Raw genomic sequence first — 23,987 nt, 5'->3', positions numbered from 1 at the left:
TGCTCCCCTAACTCTGGTGACATCAGAGGGAGCCACACAGGAAAAGTCCCCTGGCCCAGTGCTGACCCCAATAGGCACCCAATGTCCAATTTAGGCGGGACCCTGGGCGTATTTCCAGAACTCTCTCCCCAGCTGGTGACCTGGCTGCTGGGCCTCTGGAATCCCACAAACCTGCATTAAGAAGAAAGAGCCAGTCCTGACCGTGGTGGCCCTTCACACCCTCTCCCAGAGCTCAAGGAGCGACAACACGAAAGTAAAACTGAGCCCCAGGGCCTTCCTCGCCCCTGCCTGGGCTTGGCTGGGTTAAGCTGTGGTCCTTCCATGTTCTTCAAGGAGTGACCACATGCAATGTTTGTGGTCAATGAACGTGGCTGAGTTTTCCACACTGCCCTCGCCCACACCCCGGGCCCTCTCGGAGGTAACTCCCCCCCAACCCCCACCACTGCTAACCGACAGCAGTCAACAGAGCCAAGTGCCACCTGGTTGCTTCAAGGAGTTATCAGGAGGACAAGACACCTCCACTGCATTTTGCTCTAACCCCCAGCTCCAACCATCACGCTCAGAATGAAACCTCAAGACCTGCCTCCGGACTGGGGAGCTGGACAGGTTCCACCCCAGCTGACCGCCCCCTCCAACCACCCATCACCTACCACTCTCCCCCTTGTGCCCCACCCTACAGCCACAAGGGCCTGCTTTGTGGTCTCAAATATGCCAAGGTCACTCCTGCCCCAGGGTCTTTGCACTAGCTGCTTCCTGGCCTAGAAACCTACATCACCACCCCACATACATATCCGTTTTCTTACTTTCATTAAAGCCTGACCTAAATGTCACTTCCTCACTCAGGCCATCCCTGACTCCCCTGTCACGCTCTCTGTCACACTGCCCTACTTTAATCCCTTGCGTTAGAACATGCAAGGTATATCTGACATACTTCATGTTTTCTTGTTTGTCCAACTCCCCCACTAGAATGTAGGTTCCTGGGAGCAGGGACCACAGGTCTGGCCTGTCTATGGCTGTACCCCCTCTACCAAGAGCAACCTCTGGCATATTTCTTGAATGAAAGGTTTGAAACTCCATCTCTCCTGCTTTGCAGGAGCACGAGCTGAACAAAAGGGGCTGAGATCCAGGGCCTGAGTGGTCTCCAGGAGAGCAGTCAACAACCCTGGAGCGTGAGGCTGGGGACTGCCAAGATCTGAAGCAACCTCACGTCCTCACTGAGTCTAGTCCTCTCCCTGTAATAGAACCCCACGTCCTGAAAGCTGCCTGTAAAAGCGAATGAGAGCAGGGCTGGGAAAAATCCAGCGCCCCCGGCAGAAAGAAATACCAATGTGGCTGCTATTTTCTTCTTCAGGTATGAGATCTAATTAAAAAACTAGAAAGGAAGATGTCAGAACATCCCAGATGCAATAGCCTCCCTGGTGGGTTCTCTTCCCTTCCATCCCAGGGTGCGGATGGGCTGTTGACGCACATTCATGCCCCAGGATGGAGGGCATCGTGAACCACAAACCACAGAGACTGGACAGGACTCGGTGCGGTCCTCCTCCCAGCCCTCAACTGGTAGGCGGGCAAAGTGAGGCCAGAAGCAGTGCGCCCAAGGCCCCAGGCCAACGAGCCGCAATTTCTCAAATCCAAGACGTCACTGGCTAGTAGAGGCACCCTTATTTCAAGTACCACTAAGAAAGAAAAACAGATGCTTCCAATTAAACTAGGGTACACCATTGATTATAGGATGCACCTAATTTCCAAGATATTAAAAATGTGGGCGAAAACAAAAGGCGGGTCTTAGAATCAAAGAGCCAGGGTCCTGCGTGTTTTGCTGCTGCTTCTCATTTTGACGAGCCAGGTTGGCCGTCCAGTGGCCCCCAGAACAGTACTGACCTGATGTTCTGAGTTTCTCCACCCAGCGCCACTGACACTCGGGCTGGACGGTCTTTGTGGGGTGGGCTGTGCTGTGCACCGTAGGACAGTGAGCAGCATCCCGGGCCTCCACTCACCAGACACCAGGAGCACCTCCCTGGAATGTGACAGCCAACAATGTCTCCATACTTGGCCCAATGTCCCCTAGTAGGAGAATCACCCAGAGCTAAGGGCCTCTGCAACTGCAGCCAGGCAGCATAACGAGCACGTGTGTACACAGCAGACCAGCGGAAGGGTGGCAGCTCCGAGTCAACAGGTGTCTTCACGGCAGCCCCCTCTGAGCCTCTGGAAGGCTGATGTACATCCAGAATCTCAAAGGGGAACGGAGGAGGCAGGGGGTCCAGCTGCATTTGACCATGGAGCCCTTTTTGGCAGACATCTTGACAGACCTAGGAGCCCATGGATGTGGGACACTGGTGCCCTGGGCCCCTGCGGTGGGGGCAGAGGAGGGAAAGTCAGGGTCCACACACTCTGTCTAATGCCTTGGCTGTGCCCATCACGGCTCTGACCCCCTCCGCTGGTCTCGGCCCCCTCCGAGCCCCAGCCCAGCTCAGCGCTGGGTGGACAGGCCTCTTGCTGTACTTGTTGAAGGCAGGAATCTGTCACACCAAGCCCTCTGGGCCAGGGGGCCTGAGCCAGCTCCTCCCATCCCTCCTCTGGGGGATGGCCCCCCACAAACAGTGGAGAGGGGACAGGATGCTGCTGGGGACGGCGCCAGGGAGAGCTGGCTTTGGAGAGGTGACCCCACTGGCTCAAAGGGCAAGTCCTCTGATCAGCCCAGGCAGCAGGTGCAGCTGTTCACCTGTCACCTCCATACACCCAAGCCTCCCCCTGACCGAGCTGCTGCCCCGTCCTGCTCTGGGGACCACTCTGGCCGGAAAAGACAGCTAGAGCCAGCCCGGGTACAGGACCGCCTCACATCATGCACGCTGGTCTTTCTATTGTGAAAAAGCACAAGAACAACAACGAAAGGCAAGGCAGCGTGCCCGGCACTGCCCAATGTCACACGGCAGCTAGGGAGGCTGGATGGGCCCAAGTCTGGGGACTCGGTCTGAGCGTGGAGCACTCACCCCATTCCTGGAAACCAGGAATAAATGCCCCACTACCCTGGCCCTCAGCCGCTCCTTCTTCTTTAAAAAATTTAACTAAGAAAATACAATATAGAGCCAGTCCCGTGGCCGGGTGGTTAAGTTCGGTGTGCTCTGCTTCAGCAGCCAGGGTTCAGTTCCTGGGGGCAGAACCACACCACTCGTCAGTGGACATGCTGTGGCAGAGACCCACAAACAAAATAGAGGAATACTGGCACAGATGTTAGCTCAGGGCCAATCATCCTCACCAAAAAAAAATAAAACATAAATAAGAACATTTTAGAAGCCTAGAAGAACTTTCAGTAGGAAGCACCCACCCACGCCGTCTCCCACAGCTCAGCTGATCCTCCAGGTCTGTTTTCCCACCTTTGCGGTTCTGAGTTCTTCAGCTGGCAGCTTTCATATCCCTAAATAACATACTTTGACCGTACTTTGATTTCTGAATGCATCCATGGCAGACAATGTAAAGACTCCCCACAACAAAAGGTGGGGGTCTGGCCCAGTCTCTCTGTGTCCCCCGCCCTCCCCCAGAACCAGGGTTCGAGGGTCCTGTGACCGTCTTTAGCTCTTCCCCTGGTGACCTGTGAGGTGTTAGGTAAACACGTGTCCACGATGGTCACGGAGGCTCTCCCCACCCTCCTTTCTCCTCCCCGTGAGCTGAGGATGCTGTTGCTGCCCCACCCCACTCTGTCCAGCTACAACCATCTGCCACATTTTCAAAGCTATAAATGTCTAAATTCTGGGATGCAACCCCAACTTCCAGGCTTGCCCTCCAGGTTGACACCTTAAGTGGAAAACCAACAAACGGGGCTCACGCACCATCTGATCGTGGAGACATCTGTGAATTCACTCAACGTGGAGTCCAGGTTCTGTTTGGGGACTGAGGATTCCACAAGGATTCCAAAGGAAAGGGACAGTCCCCACCCTCAGGGAGCTGAGAGTCCAGTGTGGGAGAGCAACAACCCACAGGAAGAAGTACTCTGAGGGCAATGAAACGGCACGCTGGTGGCATCCAGAGTCATGAGCAAGGGCTCTAAATTGAGTGGTCAGGGAAGGCTTCCCGGAGGATGTGACATTTAAATCAAGGCCTAAACCACGAGAAGTCAGAAGCTGTTCTCCCTGCTGGCGTGTCCTGCAATCTGCCTCCTGGGATCTCAGAACTAGACATCTCCTGAGAGTAACCAACCTCCCACCTATGACAAGAAAATATACCTTGATCCCCTGCACTTGATTACCTTTGCAGACAGAGAACTCATCTCCTCCCAAGAACTCTCACTTCCCTTTCAGAATGTTCTGTTTGAAAATTGCCCTGCAAAAACCTGCCTCCTTAAAGTTCTACTCCTCGATGCCTCTGGGAACCGTGTGGAGCGGTTCTGCCCCCACTGGGGGTCCCTGCACTGGCAGGCCGGGCAGAGCCCTGCACCTCACCTCACCCAGCTGCCTCACCTCCCTGACCACCTGAGCGGCGGGGGTGAGGGTGAGTCCGCCAGCACTGCTGCTGGCACTGCCAGACGGCCACCATCCTGCGTGGCAACAGGCCATGGGACCCCTGTCTGGGTCTGGCCCGTAGGTCCCCAGCCAGGTTTCAGACTCCGGGATCCAGAGTCCCCGCCTTTCCAACGAAGGTGGGTGTGTGGCCCCTCCCCGATGCCCCAAAGTAGTGAGTGGACAGTACCTGTCGGAGGCAGAGAGCTCCTGTGAGGGCCGGGGCTGGCCGGAATCCCAGGAGAACTGCCGGGACGCTCCCAGGTGGTCTCTGGTCAAAGAAAGAAAAAACACAGCTGCTTTGAGAATTTCATAGGGCAGAAGCTCCGAGTGCCACAGAGCAGAACTAGATGGTCAAAGCTGGGAAAAACAGAGACTTGGCCGGTCCTCCCTCCCCAACCCCGGGACGCACGTGGGAGCCTGCTTTCTGTTCCCACACCCAACTCCCTTCCTGCCTCTCGTGACGACAGGGCCTTCTCTCTGCTGGGGACCCTTCTCCAGGCAGCTGGGACCAGAAGGAGCTTGCCTTCCGGCTGGGATCCTCTAAAACATACCAAAAGTCCCTCTCTTATCCCCCAAGGCTGCTAATGCACGCACCTCCACCTCTGTCTCTAGTCCTGGAACCCTAGCTACCAAGTGGGCATTTCTCCCCGAATGCCCACTGTCCCCTGAAACTCCAAAGCCCAGTGGAAGGAGCCCGGCCCAGACGTCTGCACAGACGTGGTCCTCTGTCAAACAGGGGTGATTTCCAAAGTCCTTCCTGGGGTTCCACAGCCCTGCGTCTTGTCTGAATTACAACTGCCGCATCTGATCGGCCACTTCTTCCTCCTCCGATGCCCAGCTACACGGTCCAGCCAGAAATAAAGCTAACACCACAGCTATATCATCACCACGAACACTGCCACTTCACCGCCACCAGCAGAGACCGCTCAGGAAACTACCTGGTGATAAAAATAATGCTTTCTCACTATATACAACTTGATGGTGTAGAAAACCATAAAAGAAAAGCATCTCACTCCTAATCCTACAGCGCGAGGTCACGGCTCTCAACACTGTGGGATCTACGTGGATTTGCTCTCTAGGCATTTATACATCTTTAGAACAAAACAAAATCAGATTTGCCATTCCCTCCACATACTGACTTTTGTGAATATCTTTGCAAAATCATTAAAGGGGCCAGATAGCTCAGTGGTTAGGAGCGATGAACAGCGGCAAGTCCAGGGCCGGCCTGAAGCCCCGCTCTGCCTCTTAGCACCAGCTGACCTTGGCCAGGGGGATGGTCCTCTCGCAGTCTTGGTTCCTCCTCTGTAAAAGGAGATCGACAATGGCATCTACCCGAGGCGGTCACTGCATTCATGCCAAATGCCCACATACAAGCTTTTAGCATAAAGTTATTTTTAAAGTTAGCCCAAGATATGGATATGACATTATTTCATCAAAAATGTTATTACTGAAAATTCAATTGTCTTAAAAATTAAAAGCAGAAAAAAGTACAACCTTTCCATGGCTGCTCTCAATTAGGAGTCAAGAGACTGCTCAGTCCCAACTCTCTGCCTCAGCTCTACCTCTAGTCTGCTGTGCAACCCTGGGCAAGCCACACTACCTCTCTGATCCTCCAATTCTTCATCCAACATGAAGAGGTTGGGCTAACTGGTCTTTTAGGTCCCAGTGCTCCTGCCCCCCAGGGCTCTGATCAGTGGTCTTAAAATCTTAAAACCCACTGTTTGGGTTTAAAGAGCTTACGGCTCCAGGAGTTGGGTGATAATATGGTCCTTTTATGTCTTAAGAGAAAACGGCACAGAGGGTCAGTGAGGGAAGAGCAGGGAGGATGTGACGAGGAACGAGAGTGCAGCGGGGTCGTTCAGGAGGGGCGACCAGAAGAGCAGGCTCAGAGGCGTCCCTGAGGAGGGGCGTGCGCTGGCACTGAGGGCACCAAGACTTGGAGAACCCACTGTGAACACCAGCGGCCACTCGGAGCCCGAGGGCAGGGGAAAGCATTCCGGGCCTGGCTGCCCATACGCTGAGCGACCTTTGGACCTCCCCTAGCCCTGTATTTTCTTTTTCTCAACTGTAAAATGGGGATAAAAATGGTACCTAAATAGGGTCATAAGGGCATTAAATGGATGAATGCACGTAAAGGGCTTGGGTGACACGGGCACATGGCCGGAAGGTGCCACATCGGAGTTAAATTAAACAGAGAGGCCAGCTGGATGTGGAGACGCCATTACATGAGAAAACAGCCTTCATAAAAACCAAGGCGGGCTCCCCCAGAGTACAGACGTGCCTCCCGGCCTCAGACTTCAGTCTCCTTTCTGAAGAGGCCTCCCGTCCTCCTGCTGGATCGGCCCCACCTGGGGGCCACAGTGTTGCCCCGAGGCCCACAGGGTCAAGTTCAGGTTCTCCTCTCCAACCTGGCCCCTGGAGCTCCAGGGACAACCTCCACAGCTTCACCAGCTCCTCCCCACAGCCCACCACCCACCTCTGATCAGTGCCTGGGGCCTGGAGGCGCCCCCTCCAGGCCCATACTCCCTTCCTCTCCTCCTTTCCATGTCCTCCTGCCTCCTGTCTCTCCCCACACACAGCTAGCAGACCGCTCGCCCTAGAGCCCCGCGTCCTCTGCAGCTCACTCACCAGTGAAAATCCATTGCTGACTCTTTTCCAACACAGCACACAAGATAAAGTCCAAACTTTGTAGCGCCCACCCCAGCCCCTCAGCAAGCACCCATCTCCAGCACAGCACCCGTCTGTCTGTTCAGATGGACTTCCCACTGACGTCACTCCAGCTCCATCAACTCCACTTGCTGGTCTCGGAAGACGTCTTTGTTATAGTTGTTCACTCACCCCCACCACCTCCTGCCTGGGCCCACCATCCCTGGATGTTAGAATCTTAGTCATTCATCAAGTCCCAACTAGAATGCCTCTTCCACCACGCAGCCTTCCCAGATTGCTCCTCTCCTCTGTTGTCAAATGCCCAAACTCTCTAGAGTAGATGCTGTAGTGCGCCACCCAGGTGTCCCCAGCTGCAGCGGCTCATAGCCGAGTCCCTCCTTTGCCCAAGGTTGTAGCTGGGGTGGTGGGGTAGGGGGTGCCACACATCCAATGGCTAGTCAGTGTTGGGGTACAAAGGCCTATCAACTCCCGTGCCTCAAGTCAAACAATTCTGAAGGGCCATCCAGCTCAGAGCTCCCGAAGGGGCTGGCCAGGACTTCTCGTGACTGCGCTGCAATGCTGCTCTCAAGAGCACACCCCCTTCTTGAACCTCCTGCACATGAGTCTGTCTGAGGACCTGACCTAAGGGCCCCACCCCCAACGCACACACTCCGTCCAGCTCCTTCCAGGGAATCAGCTCTTCGTCCCACCTCTCAGGCAGCATGGATCTTCACCTCGACATCTACCTCATCCGCCAGAGGTCCCAGTCTGTGGCTAGCTCCCCCTTTCAAACACAGCAGCTCACGTGACAGACGGGCAAACGGAACGATGGACACGGTGGTGGCATCATGTAGATTCCCAGCTGATGTGCCCTCCCCCTCTCCAGGGATAAACAGACAGCCCCACTCTCCCGAAAGCGGGAAAGGTCCCCAGAGAGCTGTCTGCACTGTGCTTTGCCTCCATCCCTTCAGTGGCGATGCCACCAACCTTATTTCAAAAGAAGACCCTACAGCTCTTTCCGCCATCTTGCAGCTTGCGGAAGTCTGCGGGGAGCAGGACTTCTAAACATGTCTGGAAGGCCGGGGTCCAAGGCGTTGTAGCTGGCTATAGGTGGGGTCTTTGGAACCAGAGGGAGCCCAGAGCTCTTCTTAAAACTGAAGGTGTTTAAGCCCAAGGTGAAACTGAATTCTATTTGGGCAAGAGATGTCCGTATATGTACAAAGAACAACACAGCAAGTCCTGGCAGCAAATGGAACAAACCAGAGGAACGTGGGGAGAGGTACCCTGTGCCCATGGAAACAGCGGCACAGTTCGTGCCAGACTCCAAAGCAATCTTCCGGCTAAGGCCACTGAGTCTGTGTGATGCTGTCCCCTCAAAGATTTAAACTTCCTGAAAAGTAAATACAGTTACACACTGCATAACAATATCTTGGTCAATAATTAACTGCATATACAACCGTGGTCCCATAAAGTTAGTATCATAGAGCCTAGGTGTGCAGGTAATCTAGCTGGACTGTCTAGATTACAAATCATAGTGTGTAAGTATGATATGCGTACAATGACGAAATCGCCTAACAATGTATTTCCCAAAATGTAACCTGGTCGTTAAGCAATGCATGACTGTAAATAAAAGTGTGAACTTGCTCTCGTTTAAAAAAAAAAAAAAAAAGGAAACCCTGTAGCAGATGAGAGGACTCTGCCACCTTATCTCCTGGCGATAGCAGGGGCTCCCAATTCACGCACAGACTTGTCTTCCCGTCCACTCACCCGTTCAACCATTCCTGTGTGCTGCCACCCGCAGGACACCACCATGCATGGGGGCACAAAGCAGAGGCCACAGTGAAGACTACTACTGAGCAGAGAAGCTACTGCACCCGCTTCCTCCTTCCCTGGCCTGGAGCTCTCCAGGAAGGGAACCACGGCAGCAGCGTCCACGGGCACCTAATGGGAATGTGCTGAGAGCACAGAGCAGGGAGTAGATGCCCCTAGGGGTCCATTCGCCTCTCCACTGGGAATTCTAATACAGAATAGAGGGGCCAGTATGGCATCAGGTAGCCCAGGGGACTGTGGGAAGAGGCTCTGAAATCACAGAGAGATGCTGACCTACAGTCAGAACCCTGCTGTAGATGCAGGGTCCTGATGGAAGGCCCCCCCATCCTGCACTCGCTGGCCAGGGTCACTCACCAGCAGCTGCAGTCCCTTCTCCCCATAAGTACCGCGTGCAACTCCCCATCCAGCCTCCGCCAGGGCTCCATCAGGGACAGTGCAGACGCCAGAAGGATTGAGCCCAGCCCACCGCCTAGTCTTGGCCAGCTCTGTCTGACCCAAAACACAAAGCCACTGTGAGCATGGGGCAGGACTGGGGCCAGGCCAGGCCGGGTGGACATCTGGAGAAAGCCCCCAGGGTTCTGGCTGGGTGACCTCACCAGCAGCAGGGAAAATCACCCCAAATAACCATACCACCCACTGGGAGGAAGTCATTCCCAGGTCTTCTCCAATGAAAGACTCCCTAATCTATTTATAGCACACCAGGCGCCCTGACTAAGCCAAAGCAAACTGAAGCGGCAGCTCAGGGCCCAAGGTACCCTGACCGAGGCCCTTTTGCATTCTCTGGGGTTCCGTCCCTGGGGTCCTAGGTCATTGCAAGTGAGCACACAGACTCCTACGAACAGAGTCGCTGCCATGCGGGCCCCAAAGGCCCTGTGGGGACAGTGAGGTCAGAGTGGAAGAAGTGAGACCTGCTCTTGGAAAGCCATCCAACCCTATTCACGAGAAACACATTTTTTCCTAAAGGCAGCTCTAACTCGATTCAGACCTCTTCCGCTGAAACCAGGGGAGCCAGAAACACACAAATGAACTGACCGTGGGTCAAACCGGCCCAAGGGAGGCTGCTATTCTGGTCATGAATGCTGCGAGCCAGGAATTTCAATTTCCCCACCAGTGGATTACAGCGGCTGGCCCCCGACTCCCGGAGAATAAAGTTTTAAAGAGGGTACAGTTGAAAGGTGGAAAGCTAAGTAAATCTGAGCACAGATGCCTTTTCCTTAAAATAATCATCATCATCATAATTAATAAAGAAAACAGTAAGCCAGCAGGAGTTATGAAATTTAAAGTCACTTCTGGACTTCATTTCTCCTTGTTAAGACTACATCCTGCTTGCATTAGCGGTATTGGCTTCCAGTAGGAAGCCCACAGTGAGCCCGTGGACCTAGGCCTCTGGTCAAAGTGACCGGCCCTGGGCCGATCAGTAAGCCACGCCCATCTTCTCCCCCTCCAACACCACCCCCTCTGCGCCCCAACCCGACCCCCATTCTTCCCTACCGCCCCCCCCCCCCCCCCCCCCGCCGTGGATCCCACTCGTGATTGGTTAGTTCTCTTGGTCGTGCTCTCTACTGCCCCCAGTGGCTATCGGGTGAAATGACCACAGGTAACAGCCCAGGAGGAATCGGGCTTTCTCATCCTGGCTCAAGAGACATGCCTGCAACCCCCTCCTCTTTGGCTGTAGGTTCACTCTCTCTGCTTCCCACTTTCTCTCCTCCCCCGCCTCTTGTCTCTTCCTTCCCCTTGTTTGGCGGTGGCCCCAACTGTGGCTTCTCTCCTGGAACCAGTTTTCCTTGCCAGGAGGGTCGGCTGGGCTGTGCTCAGGTTTTCCTTGACAGACAGTTTGTCACCGGGCCGCCTGCGCTCCTTGGTGGCCGTGTCCTCCACACCCGCCAGGGAGGCGAGGCCGGGAGAATCCCAGGAGCCTGCCCCGGTCTCAGTGGCGGGTGGCCTGCTCAGCACCCAGCAGCAGCAAGCCGCGGGGCAGGCTGGCACCGGGTGCCTGCGCGGCTCTCCCTCGGGACCCAGCAGCAGAGGCTCTGGGCCCCTCCTGCATACCAGTGTTTCTTGGGCCCTGGCTTTTCAATCACCTTCCAGGTAGGGGTCTGACTGTCACTCAGGATGACACCCAGGGCATTCTTAACTCCTCAAAATTCAGTGAAATCTCCTTATGGACTCTCAGCAGGAAAGAAACTTCTCTGAACATCCATTTGTGCCTGGCCCACCTCCACAGTGGGTATCTCCTTCAGCGGTTGCAAAATACCTATGAAATGGGTGCCCTCTTTTCCATCTTTTTAATGTAAGAAACCGAGGCCTGGTGAGAAGTGGCAGAGCTGGGACTCAGTCTGACAGCAAAGACTACCATGGCCGGACACACCAATGCCTCTGAGCTCCGTGCTGGGCTCTGGGAGCTGCAGGAAACACTGCTGTTGTAACCCACACACCACTCTCCACTTGAGAACCAGCCTCAAAATTAATATTATCATATTAGTTTAATAAATATTTAAAATATTAGAAATATTTATCATATAAATATATGATACATAAAAATGTATAAATATATATAAATATATGATAAATATTTAACAAATTATATTACTGGATATAATGTTAACATATATATTATATATATATTATTGTTATATTTGAGGGCCTACTGTGTGTCTGGCAGTGTGCTGGGCACTGAGGAGATACAGGGAATAAACAGGTTAAACTCCTTCCTCCTTCAGTTCCCATTCTAGTAGTCACAATGCTATTCTATTTTTGAATATCAATATATAAAGTTTTCCATGAATGAAAACTTAAAACTTTTCTAATGGCGGTAGAGGGCAGAAGTCACGCCAGGAGACAGGTGATAAATAACTAAAGCACATCAGGTTAGACGGTGGGGCGTGCTAAAGAGAATAAAGCAGAAAAGGGGGATAAAAAGTATGTTACAAAGGTATGTGATTTTAGTAGAGTGGCTAAGGCAGGCCTCACTGAGAAAGGCACATTTATTGTTCAGTATCTATTGCTGCATCACAAATTACCCCAAACTTAGCTGCTTACATCAACAGGCATTGATTACGTCATCTGGTTCCAGTGGGCCGGGAATCGGGGGGTGACTTAGCCAGGTGGTCCTGGCTCAGGCTCTCCTATGAGTCAGTCAGTACGTCAGCTGGAGCTGCACTGCCTAAAGGCTTGACTGGGGCGGGAGGAGCCACTTCCAAGATGGCTCCCTCCCGTAGATGCCAGCCGAAGCCATGGCGCTGCTCACACCATGACAGCTAACCCCCTCCCAGAGCAAGCAAGCCGAGAGAGCAGGCAGAAGCCATGATACCTTCTATAGCCTAGCCTCAGATTCTACAGGTCACACAGACCAACCCTGCTAGAACGTGGGAGGGGCTCACAGGGGTGGGAGCACCAGGAGGTGGGCACCTTGGGGGCCGTCTTGGAAGCTGGCTACCCCAGAAGTGAAGGAGCAGGCCAGGCACATATCTGAGGGAACATATCTGAAGGTAAACAAGCCAGGAACACATCTGAAGGTAAAAAAGTCTCTGAGGTAGGAACATGTCAGTCAGCTTCAAGGGGCAGCAAGGAGGATGGTGTGGCTAAAGAGGATGTATGCAGGAGAGCAGATGAAGAAAAGGTCAGAGGTAACAGGGACCAAAGTGGATCATCTTGGGCTGTGGTTCTCAAAGTGGGGTCCCCGGAACAGCAGCATCAGCATCACCTGGGAAATTTGTTAGAAATGCAAATTCTTAGGCCCCACCCACGTTTCTGAATCAGAAACCCTAGGGGTGAGCGCAGCATCTGGGTTTTAACACACCTTCCAGGTGATTTTCATGCATGCTCAGCTCTGAGGATCACGGCTCCAGGGTCTGAAAGATCACTGTAAGGACAGTGGCTTCTGTTCTGAATGGAGGGACAGCCACTGCAGGGCTCTGAGCAGAGAAGTGATATGATCGAATGGCCGCTGCTGTGCTGGGACCTGCCTCCGAGCAGGCTTCCTGTACTGAGCCACCATACGCCCTCAGCACGCCTGGAACCCTAAATGGGTCATTTGTGAATGCTGCCTCTCCCCATCCAGCCTGTCAGGCCTCCAGAGGCCAGACAAGGTGGGCTCTTCCTGAACCCCCTCCAGAGGAGCCGCAGGAGCTGGGGAACGTGGGTTGAGTGGGGCACGAGCCATCCAAGAGCCTCTGCAACTCTGTAGTCAGCACTAGCAGCACCGTCTCTACCGCCAAGAGCCAAGACGTGAGCTCTCCAGGACGTCTCACTCAAGCAGGGTCAGAGAAAGGGGGTCTCCCCTGCCCCCAGCTCAGGAACCAGACTCCCTCTTGCAGCCCCGTGTGCATAGAGATGACTCCTAAATGACCTAGTAACACCCAGGAAGAACAGCTTGACTAAGAGATTCTTGCTTGGGCTTCATCCCCCTTCCCCTCCCGTGGGGCTTCCACAACTACCCCTTGACCCGGTCCACACCAGCTCGGATCCCCTCAGCAGGGACAGAGCAGGTGGACCCTGGGCAAATAGAAAGACACAAAGGCTCCAGGCAAACAGCCGCCCTGGCCCCACCAGCAAACTGCGCTCCATAGGATCACCTGGGTCCGAGCCCAGCAGGACGGCTGCCGATCCTAGGCTGCCTCAGTGTCACGCAGTCTGGAGAGACATCCCCCCAGCCACTGGGCCCAGAGTCTGCTTCCTGAGCTTCAGCAAACAGATCCTGAGCCCTGGAGACCAAGGGCTTCAGTGAGAAATGCGCAGCAGGAGTCAAGCCCGGGGGTGGGAGGTGGGGTGGCTAATGCCCCCCAACTCCCAGAGTACAGGAGCCACAGGCGCGCACACAGCCCTGACGGCCCCGGGCTCCCCTGGGCAAGGAGACTGCTTACGCTCTGAGGAAGAGCGAGCTCGGGGACACCAGGCCTTCACTGTCACAAGAAAGGAAAGCAATGGAACGAAGACCTGGCCCTGGTGTTTAAAACACCCCTCAAATACTCTGAGGCCTCCTAGGTGTGTTACTAAGAGCTCGGGCACTGGTGTCACACAGACAGATGTTCCAATCCCAGGTCCCCCCCCCCCATAACTGAATGACTGTGATCCTCAGTCTGCTTCCTCGCTGTAAAGCAGCGATGACACCACAGTAACCTCGTGGTGCCAGGATGAGCGGTCTGTGAGGCATATACAGCTTCCAGCACAGTCTCTGACACAGAGTAAGCCCTCAAAACACAATAATAATATTAATAAAACAAAACCCTCCCCACTCCTTCTGCTTCCCAGCTTCCAGCCCACAAGCCCCTCCCGGCCTCATTCCTCCTCTTCCCGCCTTCACAGTGCCCATCCCCCAGAGGGAGAGGGAGGAAGGACTCTCTCTATGGTGCTGGGGGAGGGGGTGATAGAGTGCTGTCTTTAGCATTTCTGAGCTGTAGGCTGCCCCTTGGTTAATGAGAAACAACTCCCCACTTCACAGCAGCTCATGGGATCCTTACACAAGCCTGTGATCCAGGTGGGGCAGGGCCCTTACACCCATTTCACAGATGGTCCAGAGGCTGATGATGCTGATGAGATGCAGCAGTGGCCCCTTCAGGGCCTGGCCCTTGGACTTTGGCCTGAACCGAGCTCTGGACTAGCTCTGGCCGGCACAGAGGGCCTGGAAGAGGTGGGCCGGGAGCTGGAGGAACTCTGGGGGGGGGGGGCGGGTAGGGAGGGAGTGGCCTGCCTGGAACTCGAAGAGCCTGTCCTTCCATCCCATTAGGATCCCTCTGTAGCAGCCTCCTTATAGAGCACAGCCTCAGGCAATACACTGGGGATCCCCGAACTTGGCTTGAGGGGTAATGAGGGTTGACTGCAGTGCAGGAGAAAGTGTGTCTTGTCATTGAGCCAACAGGTGTTGGCAGCCAACTGCCAGCTCACAGGCATCACGACCCCCACCCAATGGCTGAGAAAATTAGGTAGGTACCGAGAAGGAAACCTTATCAAACCCAAAGCCTGGACACTCAGCCTCCGAACCGAAGCACAGCAGTTCTGGCTAAGCTCCAGGCTTGTTTCCTAAACTCGGTTACTCACCAGGATCATTGGGGCCACTTGTTAAAAATACAGATTCCCAGACTTCACACCTGAAGATTCTAGAACCCAGAAGTCAGCATGTTAATAAGCAGCCTCAGTGATTAACCAGATGTGGGAAAAACTAGTAGAGTCCACAGTAAGACCTCACGGGAACCAGCCACTGACGGGGAGGTGCCTGGGTGAGACAAACCCAGGGGACCAGGCTCAGGCAAGGGGCAAAGCAGGACGCATGGTAGCAATGTGGGGTGATTCCAGGAACCCCCCAAATGTCCATCATCTCCAGCCCAACCTTCTAAAACTATCAGGTCACAGTATCTGTCCCCAGAGAGCCACTGCTTTGACATGAGACTTGGTTACCTACTTTAGTTTCCAGAGGAGACTTACAAATTAGAGTAGATCGTCCCAAACCCTTTAGCATGACCGAGTCCTTAGAGCCCTTCCTAGGATAGGAGAGGACGAGGGGAGAGGAGAAAGCACTGCAGTGAAGGAAGCCAAAAGGAAAAGGACAACGGACAAGGTTCCAGTGAGTGGACCCAAGGCGGAGAGGCACTCACTCCAGCAGGGCCTGACCTTCCTCACAAAGCCTTATCTTAAGCCCCAGAGGGCAGAGTCCCGAGTTAGGACAAGAAAGATGGTCTTACACAATCCTGTTCCCAGGTGCGTGGCATGGACAGAGCTGAGAGATCAGGGCCGGCAGGATATGCTCAGCTGGCTGGGACCTAGGGAGAGTCCAGGTGACCTCAGGGCCCTGTGAGCTCCCCGTCAGCATCATTCAGACTTTGAGCACTAACTGAACGGGGCGCCAGGCCTGGGGAGGGGCTCCGGGAGCTCACAGCTTCGCCTCTGCCCTCAGGGAGCTGACAGACCAGCTAGGGAAAGGGATGACCTCTTCCTCCCTCAGCTGTCAAACCTGCGTTCACATCCATTCCTCCCACCAGATGTGCTCTCAGGGCAGGGACTGTGTCACCATGAGGCAGCCCTGTTGCCCTGCACCCCGCAGAGTTGCTCAGCAAGTGTCGGGAGAACGAATGAAGACCCAGCTCAGAGCAACTGTCTGAACTAAGTTCAGTTACATGGCCAATGATTCTAAAAGTAAGTGAGAGTGTGTAAAAAGACAGATAGAAGGACGGACAGAAAGATAAGGAAGGGCCAGGGAGAGAAGACAGGGCACTGATTCCCTGCACGTAGTATGAATCACAATCAAGCAAGCCGCCCAATCGAAAAAGAACAAAGGACGTACACAGGCAATTCACAGGAAACAATTACAAATGACCAAAAAAGAGGGAGAGATGCTCATTCTCACTCAAAATTGGAGAACACAAACTAAGACGACAACAAGACTTTTTTTTGCCCACTGCACCTTTCATCTCTCAAGACTGATCCTAGGTAGATGGGATCTGGAAAAACAGGTTGGGAAAGTCTCCCTTCAAAAGGCAACGTGCAGACAGCTGTCAAAAAGCCCAAATGCACGTCCCCTTTGACCTGATGACAGTTCTAGGTGTGCAATGATGTAAGTATAAAATATATTGAGCATTTTTGGTTAGAGGAAAAAAAAACTCCTAAGAAATGATGTAAATGCCCACTGCTAGGGGAGTGATGATGCTGTGTTGACAGGATGGCATTCTGTGCAGCTGTTCTGGGGAATGAGGTGGATCTGGGAGTGCCGATGCGCAGAGCATCTCCAAAACACGCAAGTGACGAGTGTACAAGAGGTTCTCAGAGGCATTTATAAACGGGCATAAAATGTTTACGTGCAGAAAATTGCCGAAAGAATACACAAGAAATATTTGATGCTGATTAATTCTTAAAAATGAAACCAATGCAAGAAGATTATATTTTTACAGTACACGCCATTTGAATGTTTTACCAAGTACATAAGAACGCCCCATGAAAGAGAGACAGACAGTAAAGGGTCGGTGCAGGAATAAGGAGAAAGATCGATAGAAACCGACCCAGCAGACTAGTTTAGTATCGTGGTGAAGAGGCGCTCTTCAGGGCAGCGGTGAAGGCTGAATCAGTCAATAAATCCTGTTAGAACCACAGGCCAACAATCTGAAAAATATTAAGGTAGATCCATTTCTCACACATTTTCTGAAATTAAATTCCATCTGGATTAAAAATTTTAAAGGGGGGGGAAAAATCCAGTCCATGAGAGTGCTGGAAGAAAATATCATTCTCTTTTGCGGGAAAGGCCTTTCTAAAGTGTGACCTCAAGAGGTAGAAACTGTAAAGGTAAAGATTGGCTAAACTTGCTAGAAAACTAGAGTCTAGAAAAATCACAATCAGAATTATAAAACATCATTAAAAAATTGGAGCTATTTGCTACACGTGATCAAGACCCTTCTCTGAGAACCGTCCATCCCCAGCTCTTCCTATGCAGACCCACACCAGGGGCATGCCTACTTGGCCACTGCCGTTTGGAGCAGGGAGCATTGTACAGAACAGGGCTTGGGGTGGGTATCTGCCACCATCGGCAGCCATTTTCTGCTAAACAGCTGCTAAAGCCAAAGGCAAGTCTGCAGAGAAAAATATGTATGAAGCAAACCCAGAGAAAGAAGTAGGCATAACATATCATGAGGTCCCAGAGACAGGACAACTCATCCAGCACCCGATTTTCCAGTGCTTAAGCCAGGGCTTCTATGAGATGTCCCATTTCCTTCTAATAAAAGTCCTTTGTTCATAAGCTAGTTTGGGTGGGCTTCTATTCCTATAACAAGATATTTCCTGCCTATGGACATTCACCAAACTGCCTTGTCCTGTAAACGGCCAACACCTGATGCCATTAGCTCTGCGTCTGGAATATTCTGTGACCATGCTGACTTGTGGCTTCTTCACATTCCCCAAGCAGGACTTCCAAAATCTCTCCATGGAAAAATCACGCCGCTCAACCGTTCAGACACTTCTCTTCCCACGAAGCGGTATTTTCCACTCACACATCACCTTTTTGTTTTGTTGTCTGAGAAACTTGGCATTTATGGACTTCAATCGCTCTGCATTGCTAATCCATATTTAGAAGACTTTCCAGTAAAAGGTGTGACTTTATGTTTATAAATAATGCTCGAAATCACTGAGAGTGTTGCTTTTCACAAGCCGGAAGAAACTGTCAGAAAGAGTGAAGGTTATTTTGGGAACTAGCAATAAGTAATAATCTCTGTGAGGTGCAGCCACAAAGGTCCCTCCAAGCCGGCTGGATTCTCAGGAAGAGCAGCCAGTGCCCAAATCACCAAGGGCCCACCGCACCTCCTTCTTGTGCACAGGAGAAATCCTTATCGTGAACCAACACTGCAAAACATGTATCGAAATTCTGGGCAAAATAAGCTATTGTCCAACATCAAGAAAGGGCATTCTGGGTACAGAAGATCACGAAATGGGGAAGAAAGAATGAAGTAAGATTTCTTGGGAAACTGCATGAACAGGTTAAAAAAAACCTCTCTGCAAAGACGCGTGAAAACTCACGCATTTAGGGAAAGGCTAGGACGCCAGGAACAGGGGCAGCCCTCAAGGAGGGTTTAGGGTAGAGCTTCTCCAACTGTAGAGCACGTCAGAACCTTCTGGAGGGCTGGCTAAAACACAGATGGCAGGGCCCTACGCCCAGAGTTTCTGATTGAGGGAGTCTAGGGTAGGGCCTGAGACACTGCATTTCTAACAAGTTCCCAGGTGATGCTGCCGCTGCTGGTCCAGGAACCCCACTTTGAGAACCCCAGGCCCCAAGGAAGACCAGGAAGGGCCCAGTTCTCTGGTGCCATGCACCCTTGTCTCCAGGTGTTGGAGGTAGGGCCGTTAAAACCTGCCTTTAAAAAAAGGTGCAACGATCAAAACAGCTTACAAATTATACCTGACTTGAAAGCGCCCACCGCTCAGGCCACTTCCTCAGACCAGTGGTGCTGCTGAGAAGCACGGCAAATAGGCAAGTTGGTGGGCGGGATCCAGAGAAAGAAAAGTCAACCCACCAGGGCAGATGCCCCGGGAGCAAAGAAGAAATCCTCCGGGAGCACAGATATGCAGGCTGTTGTGGAATCCATCTGAAGGTCTCATCTCTGTGTCTACAGTCTGCCAGCAAGGAAGGTTTTGCATTGGCACACCTGCTAAGAAGAATTCACTCTTCGTGTGCAAGAGGTGAGTCAGCTGGGTGGAGATGTGGTGTCTAAAAGTGCTGCGTGCCCCCCCCACCCCGCCTTCTGTTCTGCTTCCCCTGGCTCTGCTCCTGCTCTGTCCTCTCTGTATCCATCTGTAGTGTCCAATCCATCAACACACGTCATTTTTATATACCAGCAGCAGAAAGCAAGTGAAGTCTTTTATCTGCAGCCAGGAGAAGGGGGAGGAGGAAGAGAAGGGGAAGAGGGGGGGAGAAAGAAGAGGAAGGGGAGGACTGCTCCTGGCCCGGCATGTTCCTCCTCCTGTGGCCGAGAGCACGGGGATGTTCCTCCCACCACAAAAGACAGACTAGGGCCTTTCAGGCTCCGGTTTGCACAGCTCAGCCCTGGAACAAACCCCCCAAACCCAAGACCACTTCTTCAGAGAAACAGAAGAGAATGGGATGTTATGCTGGGGAAGAGAAAGCAAGCGAGAGCATTTGAGCTCAGCTCCAGTCCTCTCCTCCACTTCAGAGAAACTATTTTTATCCTCCTTATAAAAGTAGTATGAGTCCAGGAAGAAAACACTGGAGGAAACTCGAACGAGAAAAGCCTGCCTAATCCCATCACTGTGAACAAGTACCTCCCCCTGCACCTGAATGCAAAGACGCATCACGGGAGTGGGGGCACCCCAGCCAGCAGGAATCAGGGACAGGGCGGGTGGCAGCAGAGAGCTGGGCCCTCGGCGGAAATACGGAGCTTGAACGGGCTTTCAAAACCACCCAAAGCCTTTCTTTTAGTGATGGAGGAATTGAGATGTCGGGATGCTGGACAAGCCCAGAGGAACTGACTAAAGCAGGAGAGAACAGAGCTGGAGGCGTGACCTCCGCCAAGCCCTCTCTAGTACCCTCAAGAGCAGTCAAGAGAAGGATCAAAAGTACCCGGAAAGCAATTGCTTTACGTGTCTTTTGTCTGCGGGCTGTATCAAAGCTTTTCTGCACGCACTTGTCTGGGAAATATCAGAATTCTGGGACCCAGGCAGCTATTTTAAGCCAGAGCCCTCACCCCACATTCACAGATGGGCTGTCAGTGCACGAGGAAAGCAGGCCACCCTTCCTGATGCTAGTGCCACAGACCCTTAGGCCAGGCGTCAGAGAGCACCTCTCCAGGGCGCCACACACCACTTGTTTGGCTTGGCAGTGCCCAAAGAGACCACTAATGGCACATTATGCTGGGGCACGGGAAGTATACTGTTTCCTGGGGCCGCCCTAACAAAATACCACAAACGAGGTGGTTTAAACAACAGAAACGTATTGTGTCACAGTCGGGAGGCCAGAAGCCTGAGATCAAGGTGCTGGCAGGGTCAGCTCCTCCGGAAGGATGTGAGGGAGAATCTGTTCCAGGCCTCTCTCTTCACTTCTGGCAGCCTCAGTCGTCCGTCGGCTCACAGCTGGTGTCTCCCTGTGTCATCACATCGTCTTCCCTGTGTGTGTGTCTGTCTGTGTCCAAAATCCCCCTTTCTGTAAACACCCCAGATATTGGATCAGGGTCAACCATGCTCCAGTACGATCTCATCTTAACTTGACCATCTGCAAAGGCCCTATATCCAAGGTCACATTCACAGGGACTGGGGGTTAGGACTTCACCGTCTTTTTGGTGGGACACACAGTTCAACCTATATCCAGAAGCAAAAACTGGAGCTGGCTGGGGACAGTGGGAGGCCGGAATAGCGGTCGAGCCAAAATGCGGAATTGATCTGGGGGCTTGAAAGTCTGGATGAACAAGAAAACAGTCATCAGGGGTTCAGCAGCAGAGGGTCTGGGTCTGTGGTGGGGCCCAGAGGGGCAGCCAGGAGCCCGACCACCAGGGACCAGGGGATACTAAGCCCCAGCTCTAGCGCAGGTCCCAGATGGCTTCCAGGCGGAAAACATGAATACAATCAGACCGGTTGTGAAAATAAGGAAATTTTCTGTACCAGTTGCAAACTGCTTCTGCTCCAACCTGCCCACCCCAAGTGCCTCCAGTCCCCAGGACCCCCCCACCAGGTCCCCACAATGGCTACAAAAGGGTTAATGCCTGGGGTGGGAGGTAGGGGCAAGACCTCACTCCAACATACTGCTCCCCCAGTCCATCCCTGTGTCAGACCACTCGACCAACTTCCTCTACTCTCGCTCGTTGCAGGAGCTACTTCTTCTCAGGCTGAGGGTAGCTTTGGGCATGCAGATAGGCATTAATCACAGCTGGCGAGAGGGCAGGAGCTTCATTCAAGAGGAATGTCCAGGGGAGCCTGCTATGTGCAAGGCCCAGCTTACGATCTGTCCAAGGACGACACGACCCTTCATCGCAGGGTCTCAGCGCCCGTGTGCAGAGCCCCAAATGCTGTTCCCAGGGAGTGGCATGCAGTAAACACAGGCGTCTTGCATGACTAACTTCTCACCCCGCGCTCCTCCTCCCACGCCTCTTGGATGAGCACTGCCTACTTTGGAATCCAACTCGGACTGAAATGACAAAAAAGCTGTTACCCCCACTTCAAGATCTTCCTCCATTAATAAAGATCTGATCGCCGGGAAATCACATCAGCTTTACATAGGGAGGCGCATTCCCAAACAGTGATGGGTGAAGAGCATGCTGGTGCTGCGACTCCCGGTTGCACAGAGAATTTTAAGAGCCAGAGGGGACCTTCAGAGGCCTATCCAGGCAGGAAAGAAAATTGACTCCAACCCATAAGGAAAGGCCCATTTAGCAAGCTCATCTCCACTTCAGGAAGCATCCAGTCTTTGCAAACACGTAGCCATTTGCATTGTGATCGCCCACACCACCCCTGCAAGAAGCCATCCAAGTGGATAATTAGAGATGGGCACAGAGAAGCATTTAGCAAACACTTGTTGCTTGATGATCGATTCACATGGTCCTTGCCCACTCACTTATTCAAATATAACCTACAGATAACTTCCATTTTGGCTAGGAGTTCCATTGACTCCATGGGACCTAACCCTTGAAACAGCTACACTGGTTCTCTCTGTCCAGGCTGCCCTTCGGTGTGGAGCCCGACTTCCTGCTGCAGCCACATGCTTCCACTGCCCCCCAACACACACACAGGTCTTGTGGAAGCCCCAGAAAGGCAATGCTGCCTGCACTCATATGTTGGGTGCACATAGAAGCTCCATGAATAAGGCAGAGCGTGGGATGAGTTTGAAAGTCCTTGTTGAAGTTGGTGTTTCGTAACTGTTGGCCAGTCAGGCATTGCTCCCCAGATTCTTTATTCTCTTGCCTGGTCCTCTTTCATAATCTCCAATTTCCAAGGATATTTATAAAATATCTTTCCAACTTGGTGTCTAATGCTGCCTCTCCTCTACAATACTTGGTGCAAAAGCATGAGGCTCTGCCTGAACACAGGTCAGAACTCCCACAAGAACTAGATGTGTAAAATGCATGCAGGAAGCCGACTGAGTATACAGAAAATCGGGGCAAGCGGCAACCTTGGCTCCACCCAGTTGTGTTCAGGCAGGAAGCTGGGTCCAGTTGGCCACACCTCATGATGTTCAAGGGAAGACAAGTATCCATATGTTTAGAAAAATCTCCCAATTTTTCAATGTTGGCAACTCACTGACGTTTTTAAACACTGTGCAAACAGAATAAAATGCTTCTGTGGACAGCCTCTGGCCTGAAGACAATCCAGCATGTGACATCTACTACACTCGCCTCTTTTCAGGACAGCTCACCAGGATCTGGAGGTCCTGACCCCACCTTCACCATCATGCCTCCTGCCACCACACACAGAAGCGCTATAATGCCATTGCCCTAGAAATGTACTCATTGTCATAGACCAGTACTTTTTTTTTTTTTAAAAAAAGAGTTCAAACCAAGCAAACGTCATTCCTTATGGGTACACGACTCACAGTCATCTTGTACTTTTCTTTGCCTTTAATTAATGACTACTGTTCAATCGAATGACTGGTAGAGATCCTGCCACTTGATACTGATGGATTAGCCATTTGATACAATCAGATCCCATGGGCTCTGCAGTGTGACGGACGGTGAGGGGACAGTGCCGGTATACTGGCACACACTTCCTAAACAAAGCAGAGGTAAAAATCTCCGGAGAAGAGAAATATGAAAGAAGAAACCTGACAACTCCTCCACATCTCTAAGGCCCGAACTGTTTCACTAGACTCTAACTCCTTGAAGGCAAGGCTGGTGTGCATTCTGTCCGGTTGTCAGAGTGCTACAGAGAATGGGAAAATGAAAATAGTATAAGCCCCAAATTCTTTGACTTAGCCTTAGCTAGAAACAAAGTGGAAACCAGAGACCAGGGGTTTTTTTTTTAAATAGTAAAAATGCTGAGATCAAAAAAATTTTTTTGAGTTATTGACTCAAAAGCTTGGAAAGGATGAGACCTGCCACTACATCCTGTTATGCGGATAAGAATAAAGGCTGGAAATATACACAAGTCATCGACTCTGACAACACTTAAGAATATAAACATTAGCCAGGTGACGGGCCTTTCTTGGCAGTTTTATACTCATTCTCTATCTTGTCACCATCAAATTGAGTTATTTGTTTTCAAGTAGCCCCTCCATGAGGTTCTAATTTAAGAGACTGTACAATAGTTTATGGCTGTATAACCTTTAACCTTGGGACTATAATGCCTGTTTACTTGTTTGAAGAAAATTGTATTTTTTTTCACTGTATTTCTCTAAGAGAAAATTGGATGTAAATTTACTCTTCAACTTCATAATACTGGATCCACGGACTATGCCTTCATTAATCTTAATTTTCTCCTTGCAAGTCAAAAACAGGAGATGACAATTAGAAAACACTCAATATAAAGCAGAAGTTTTTACTCTTTCCAAGTGGCAGATTGCGACTCCATAGGCCTCGGGTGGGACCTGTGCTTTGGCACTTTTTA

General features: G+C 52.0%; 1 protein-coding gene across 19 annotated transcripts in view; it reads right to left on the bottom strand.

Annotated features, from left to right (window-relative positions):
- Positions 1 to 23,987, bottom strand: part of GAS7 (growth arrest specific 7) — a 218,138-nt gene that overhangs the window by 54,750 nt on the left and 139,401 nt on the right. For 17 of the 19 annotated variants that reach the window (XM_014864143.3, XM_044744450.2, XM_044744441.2 and 14 more), the window contains exon 3: positions 4,681 to 4,761. The exons of the other annotated variants lie outside the window; for them this stretch is intronic. In XM_014864143.3, coding sequence (XP_014719629.1) covers positions 4,681 to 4,761 — 81 coding nt within the window. The remainder of the gene's footprint in view (positions 1 to 4,680; positions 4,762 to 23,987) is intronic. 19 annotated transcript variants of the gene reach the window in all.

The sequence above is a fragment of the Equus asinus genome, chromosome 13 (genome assembly GCF_041296235.1).
Source record: "Equus asinus isolate D_3611 breed Donkey chromosome 13, EquAss-T2T_v2, whole genome shotgun sequence".
Classification (NCBI taxonomy): Eukaryota; Metazoa; Chordata; class Mammalia; order Perissodactyla; family Equidae; genus Equus; species Equus asinus.
Note: the sequence above shows the minus strand (reverse complement) of the source record. Positions and strands in the feature narration are given on the sequence as shown.